The 7,697-nt window shown below is 37.5% G+C and overlaps 1 protein-coding gene across 2 annotated transcripts; it reads left to right on the forward strand.

The window, feature by feature from the left end:
* Nucleotides 1–3,035: 3,035 nt before the first annotated feature.
* On the forward strand, nucleotides 3,036–6,335 carry LOC107664073 (glucagon family neuropeptides-like). 2 transcript variants are annotated; one of them, XM_016454521.1, is made up of 5 exons: nucleotides 3,036–3,411; nucleotides 3,832–3,936; nucleotides 4,817–4,948; nucleotides 5,319–5,423; nucleotides 5,932–6,335. In XM_016454521.1, exons 2-5 carry the CDS (start codon nucleotides 3,833–3,835, stop codon nucleotides 6,113–6,115), a joined length of 525 nt encoding a protein of 174 aa, XP_016310007.1. In that variant the 5' UTR covers nucleotides 3,036–3,411; nucleotide 3,832; the 3' UTR covers nucleotides 6,116–6,335. The 2 variants fall into 2 exon arrangements, with proteins under 2 accessions (XP_016310007.1, XP_016310008.1); XM_016454522.1 differs by lacking the exon at nucleotides 5,319–5,423 and having other exon boundaries at nucleotides 3,040–3,411.
* The last annotated feature ends 1,362 nt before the right edge of the window (nucleotides 6,336–7,697 follow it).

Raw genomic sequence — 7,697 nt, forward strand, 5'->3', positions numbered from 1 at the left:
AACCTGCGTGACTCAGTGGTAGTAACATGTAGTATACAGAAGTAAGGATCAAAAGGAAACTGATCAGAGAGCTGAAGATGGTATCATTCCCTTCACTCAAGAGTCAAGTTAGCATCATCCAGTGGGGCAGAGGTTGTGCTCACAGAAGGATTACTGAAGGAGAATTATTCAGGCACTTGCGCTCGCACGAACTCGGCTTTGTTATGACATCTTTTTCATTAATTATTCTATGTAAACAACCAAAAATGGTGTGAAATGCCCGGATGTTGTGAGTACCTACAAACTGGGGTGGATGGTTAACTGCAAGACCTACCACGCACTGGAAAGGTCTATTGTTAAGACTGCACAACTGATTACGAATCCCTCTCAAACATCATTAAAAGCTGAAATTGTCGCGGAAACTTAGCCTACATAGCTTACTGATAAAGAATTACACTATATCAAAGCGAGTCGTTCACACACTGGTCCAAAGTATGAATCGCACCGTGTTCCTTGTGGCGTCGAAAAATTGAAATCGCATCATATGACCCCTTTAAGTGTTACTGCTAAAAGTGAACTATCACTCCACTGGTAAATACTGACATCAAGTGGAGGTTAACTGCACTACAGATTACTGTTCTATACAGAAGTAAACCGAATGAAGGCTCTGCATAACTTGCATTTATTATATTTTTTATTTAACTTTTGTTTCCATACTTATGTGCATATTGTCGTGTTCTATATATGCCGTAAACAAATATACAGCATATATTGTGCCATACGAAAATTAACCATGGTTTATTATAATAAAACTGAATGTAATCATGTTTTTGTTGTTTTTTTGGCATATTGATTACCATTTGTATAACCAGTTTTACTACAAATGCCATGGATAAACTATAGTTAGTTTAGCAAAACCATGGTTAATTTGTGGTTACCATAGTTTACAAGTAACCATGTTTTTTTTTATTTGTAGTAAAACCTTTCTTGCACTGCAATACACTGCATATTTACTACTGTAACCAACATATTTTAATACTGTATCATACGCTGCTTAAAAAAACTACATGATAGCTCCCGAAGACACTGCATAATAGTCTCATCATAAATGATACTTCAGTTTTATAATTTATGTATATATAAAATAATAATTTCCAAAAATTAAAAAATCTTCTTTTTAATTTTGAAGCCGTTTTAAGTGAGGGTTCTTGTATGCTGTATGTGTGCTTATATATGCGTCATAGAGAGGTCGTGTTCATCCACAAGGGAAACCATAAACCACCAGCTGGAAATTTAAAGTACCACAATATGCAGTGACACAGGAGACGAATATATGACGAAACAACGATTTCCTCCCGCTGTAATTAGGGACATCAATACTTGCACTCAAATTGACAAATCTACCGTAATCCCATTGGTTACAGCAGTGTACACAGAGGAAACAACTTAATAGCTTTACTGTAAATAATTCTTCCTCTTGACTCACACACTGTCAGTAAAAGCACGTTTTCCAGTCTTTCTCATTTACTTAATTTACAGTAGTTGTGTTTGTCTCTTTTTACGGCAAGTATGGTTTATGTGATCCGAAAACAATTATTAAAATAATGCTGGCCTGGACATGCATGCATACATAAATATCTGAATGAATGAGTGAACGAATGAACAGGGCTTTTAGAGGAATAATATTACGACCAAATGCTGTAACTTGGGTAGCCAAATGAGGTATGCGATTATGATGTTGCGAGTTATGGGAATATTGGGGGTATAACCCCCCATTTAGATTCAACCAACCCAAACGAAGTAAAATGATGACATATGTAGGCTACTATTTCTGTATTATTATTCAAGTATATACATATAGCCACATTTCATCAAAGTTTCAGTAACCACAACTTTCAACAGCGTTTTCACAAAACGTCACACAAGTTAGGCTTAAAGTCTCGCGAACAGAGGTTGTGTGGTAACTATAGCAACAATACGTTCCCGAGCGCTACAGAATGTGCATCAACAAAACATAGGCCTACCTACTGTCGTTATTTATGACGCTATATAGAATGTTTAGGTAAAACGCTTTAATTACAGCCTAGTTTATTTAAATAAAAAGTCTAACTTTGGGAAATATTTAATTGTTTTATGTTTCCTATGTAATTTCAAATCTGAAACACATGGGGGCAGTATTGAGATAAAAAAACAGACTTGAGGTGTTAGAGAGCCAAGGCGCGGATTCATTGTTCAACAAAATCACGCTCTGTGAGTCTGTGCACAGAATGAGTATGAGAATACATACGAAGCGGTGACTTACAGTTTCGTCATATGACGTCAGAGTTTACTAATCGTAATCATGAATTAATTCATACCAATTCCATCGGTGCTGCACGACTCCAGACCTCGTCATCTGCATGCGGACAGGCCAGTAAATGCACAAGGCAGTTTGATCATAGTACCATAACAAAATCACGTATTTCGTTTGACTAATAACTTTTACTTTTGTGAATTTGATACTACGAAAAACTAACGAGCGTTTATATTGAAGTTATAAGTGGAGCATATGGCTAGGTAGGCCTATCATTCTAAAAATTCCAGACGCAGTAGCTAATTTCCGTTCACCAAAGAAAGGCCATGACGCATAGGAGACTAAAATAGACTGTGTTTTCTTGATAAAAAAAAAAACGAAAGAGACAAAGTATATAAATATAGCGCAAGTTTAAAAAAGAAAAAAAGATTAAAAAAAAAAAGTCTGCATTATTTTTATTTACAATGAAATTTCAGTACCCCACTGCTGGACAGCGCTCAGCAGTGACCGTGTGACAAATGTGGCGTTTTTTGTTGTCGTGTCCCATCAGTGCACAGTCCGACAGTGTCTGTAGGGAGTGACTGATGTGGTTTGGGACCTCAAGACAACCCACGGACTGGTGAGCCTAATTGGCAGTCACATTGTCATGTCAAGTTGAAAAAAAGTTGCAAATTGTCCTTTCTCCCGAAATTACGTTTAGAGGAAAGTTCCATTGGAGGTGTAGCCTATGTGTGTGACTCGTTCATCGATGAGGAAGGAACTGTATATTATATCCCGGGAGGAAGGGTTGATGACGTCTGTGGCATACTTGATGTGACTTGTTGAAAAAAAGCCAAGACTTCCTATTCATGGATAAAAATCCGAGGCAATCGGAGCACAGCAGAAAAAGTTTTGTAAAAGGATATGTAGACAAACGAGTGCTGCTGATTTCACCGAGGTTTTGTTTGCAAAAGTGATTTTGTTTATATTGGTTAGGTTATTGTATAAAAGTGCAGGGGTTGAACCGACGAGCACATAAGCAAAGGACGGTGGCGCTTCAGGGAAGAGGTGCTGTGAGGAAGATCTCTATCTCTCTCATACAATCACAGCCGCACCCGAGTCGCATCCAACATCATTTCTGTCTACCTACTCTCCAATAGGTAGGTTAAAATCCGGCAAATACGTTTTTATTCGGTTTAAACCAAGGAATTATGATACGAAGACGCTCAGGCAACTGGATTTTCCTTTTCTAAAGATTATCTACCGGTTTTATCGTTTGCCTCATCGGGAGAAGGATTCTGTTGCGCATGCATGGCATTCTTTAAACTTTTCAAATTTCATCTTATGAGAGGGAAATACGAGTAAACGAGTAAAAAAAAAGACTCCTGGTTTGCCTTTCTGGATCTTAGAGGATTGCTTAACATAAGTTCTTTGCGCATTACTTAGGTTATATCGAATATAATACAACCCAACCCAGGCGTTCGATGAATTTGTAAATTTACCAGGACTGTATCTCGGCTACTCTATAGGCTAAGTGTTTTATATTGTGAAGTTATTTAAACTTTCTTGTATCTTTACAGCATGGCCAGATCTAGTAAAGCGACTTTAGCTTTGCTCATCTACGGAATCATGATGCACTACAGCGCCAACTGCACGCCTATTGGGATGACTTTTCCCAAGATGAGGTATGTATGAGCTTTTCTGCTCAACGTTTTGGGGTTTTCTTTCATGTTCAAAAGGGACAATATTCTGCGACAAGCTTTATTTTACAGTCTAAACAGTTTAGAATTGAATCATCTTGTCGAGGCGCAGAAAAAATAATGGATAAGGATTTTATTTTGATTTTTTGGCTACTAAATTTATAGTGGAAAAGGATTGGCTTTGTTGTATTATTCTGTTGACTTCAAACACTAACAGCCTAACGAGATTTTCCCCCGAGTATTTACGCAAGGCTACAGAGTGGGAGGGCGTTCGTATCGCTAAGAAGGAATTTCTCCATCGGGACAGGCAGATAGATGCAGTGAAGCTTGTATGAAAATGAGAAACCAATGATTGTAACGTAAGATGACGGTACAGTGGCGTCACTGTACAAACCGAAGAAAAAACGAATGCGACGCTCAGTGCGGGACCTTTTGTTGTGTTATTTTACTGATGATTAGCCTATAAGATTACATTGTCAGTTATATTTGGTTAATCATACCTAGTAGCCTACGTTTCACAAGTCACCATCAAATCTCATTAATGAGCAAATATGGCCAAATATAGCAAGCTTCGTCATAATTTGTATGCTTTAAAAAAAAAAACAAAGATACCACAATAATAGGACAGTTTATTTAAAATCAATTAGATCCATGAATCTGCTTCAAGCACGAAGCATTTATCATCTCACCATGTATTTTAATTATTTTTTTCGCAAGACAACTGTATAATTTACGGTAGACTTAATTTAGCGATTTATTTAGACTTTCCTTTAAAACGCTTTTATTGACATCATATTACTATGGTGATTAAATTGTGATTTATTAAATGCATCAATCTCTCTTCTTTTTTTTTTTTTAATTCCAGACTAGACAACGTATTTGACGAAGACGGAAACTCGTTAAGCGACCTGGCTTTTGGCACTGATCAAATTGCTATACGAAGTCCTCCATCTCTCACGGATGACCTGTACACACTATACTATCCGCCAGAGAAAAGGTAGGCTACATTATTTCACATCACTCCGCTGTATGCCATATGAGAATCAATGTCATTATGTTTAGTTTATGTTGTTCCGCTATGTCTGTTCCTTTTGTTTCCCAGCTTTTTTTCGTTTGCTTTTTTCTGTTATTGTTGCTGTTGATATTTGCATCAAGTGACTATTTAAGATAGATAGATAGATAGATAGATAGATAGATAGAGCGACAGATAGACGGATCGATTGACAGATTTACGAGGTGAATCGAAAGTAACACTATTACGCGTTTAGCCGAGTGAAGAATACAACTAAATCAGGCTGATTACTTTGCAACAAACGTGTTCTGTGGTATTTCATCACTGATATTATGTGTTTGGCGTTTTATCTCAGAACGGAAAGGCATGCAGATGGATTATTAGATAGAGCCTTGAGGGACATCCTGGTTCAGTTATCAGCACGAAAATATCTGCATTCTCTGATGGCAGTTCGCGTAGGGTAAGGGCATTTTTTAAGCGTTTACCTGCCGTCATCTTTGTTTTCCCCCTCTTAATTTCAGTGGAGGTGATTTCTCGTTGTCCTGTCTTGACTTTCTCTTGTCTTTATTTTTTCCGACTTCTTGTGTCTTTGTCTGTGGGCTCGCATGGGCGTGGAATTTCATGGGGAACAATTCGTACCCGATAAATTAAAAGTGATGTTAATTGCTTGTGCTAATACGAAAATGTTGTATATTGTAAGAGAAAAAATGCCGAGAGACAATGTGTCAGAATACATTTAAATTCCAAAGTGCATAATTTATGAGGCTTGTCTGCTGGATCTTCTTTCGATTTCTAATATAATTCGTTGTAATGCTAACGAAAAAAAATGCTCGATAATTTATTATTGAACAATGGAATAAAAAAAATATGTTTGGATGATCAAGAGCGTCTATGCTGTAGGCTACTGAAACCTGTTACCACATTTTCTGTGCCAGCCGGTAGCCTAATAATAGTTCTTATATTTGCAGCGGAGGAAGCAGCGAGGAGGACGAATCGGAAACCTTATCAAAAAGGCATTCGGATGGGATCTTCACCGACATTTACAGTCGCTACCGAAAACAGATGGCCGTCAAGAAGTATTTAGCAGCCGTCCTGGGAAGAAGGTACAGACAGAGAATTAAAAACAAAGGACGTCGATTTGCTTATTTGTAGCGCTGACAAAACTGCCCCCAACTGCCCCTCCATGTGTACACTCAGTCCTAAGATCAAAGTCATTCTGATATAACTGATTAATCAGTGGATCGCGCCTGTGTTCTTTAAACATGTATTTATGTATGAAGTAAAGCCATTAAAATTAATATTTTACTAATAACATTGTTTTTCTTTTTGTACAAAAGCACTTGAAATCGCACAGTTATAATTTGTGGACCAACCCTTCAGTTTCATGCATATAGCTATATGTTAAAAACAAAAGAAAACAAAAACCATCAGGAGAAAAAAAAAAAGAAGAAAAAAATGTGCACCTTGAACTTTATGCGCGTGATATCTTTTCAAATTCATCATCATATGCAGAAAATAAATAGATTTTAAAAAGACAATCAAAGTTCTGAATGTTATACTTATTTTTGTAATCTGCTAAAAGAATAGAGTCTTATTTTATCCAAAGTCTGCCCAGGGATGTATCGAACATACTCTGTAAAGTACAGGGCTGTTTCAACTGTTGTGACTCCCCCATTAAAAGGGGGAGTGGGAGAGGGATGTATAGTAGCTGGCACGATTCCTTCTTTCTTAGCCCACTCATTTGTGAACTGTACTTCAAATCACCTGTCTTCTCCGAATAGAATGTGATTGTCCTGCCTGTGTTTGTGATTGGAGCCAATAACCAGAATGTCTGAATGAAAAAAAAATTACACTGGAGTAACTGTAGTATTGATACATGTTTGTTTGTTTTTTCCTTGGTGGATTTTCTTTCTGTTGTTTATTTTTCTTCTTTATCCCAGTGCATGTTATACTTAAAATGCATACATGCATGTCTTTTACACTTCTATGTTTCCCATCCATCCAATGTTTCCATGCTCATTGTATTGGTCCCTCCATCAGAAATTACATGAGATCCGCCTCTGAGGAAGCAAGAGTCATTAAAAAAAAAAGGAATCAAAATGAATCAAATTGAAGAAGCCCTTATATTCAAATGCATGCTCCATTGAGCTCCTAAAACGTGTAAAACGGGGTCTCTCAGGTCTTTGCATGTATTCAATGCCTTTGTGGGTGACTTCGCATCATTTCTGACCAAATTTTGTTCTTATGCCTTATTGTAACGCAGAAGCTGTGAATGCTTTGTTATGTGCTCTCTGCAGTTAGGCTAAAGCAGTATCGAGTAGCAAGGCATGACATAATGATCATCTGACGCCACCACTATTTTAAAATTCAGTTAAGAAATGAATGTGGTGGATGGTCCCTTCACGTCCATGACTTAATTGTGAAACCTTCTTCAGTAGTGCGATCGCTCCTTAATTCTGCTGAGATAGGACGAAGAATGCTTAACTAATTCATTCATCACCTCACTGTAGATCTAGAATTAAAAGATCAATCGTGTTAATGCTTAGCTGTAATTGCTGCTGATGACTGAGGTAATGTGAGGCTGAGAGAATGAGGAGGACAACAAAAGCGAAGGGGGAGGTCCTTGTGAACTTCAACGTGACCATTGTCATATTCATTATCCTTATTTCCAGATAGTGCTAGTGCATGTTGAAGATAGCCTTTTTCTTGTATGTATAGATGAGGTACACCCATC

Source organism: Sinocyclocheilus anshuiensis, unplaced genomic scaffold, assembly GCF_001515605.1.
Source record: "Sinocyclocheilus anshuiensis isolate Anshui unplaced genomic scaffold, SAMN03320099.WGS_v1.1 scaffold23, whole genome shotgun sequence".
Lineage (NCBI taxonomy): Eukaryota > Metazoa > Chordata > Actinopteri > Cypriniformes > Cyprinidae > Sinocyclocheilus > Sinocyclocheilus anshuiensis.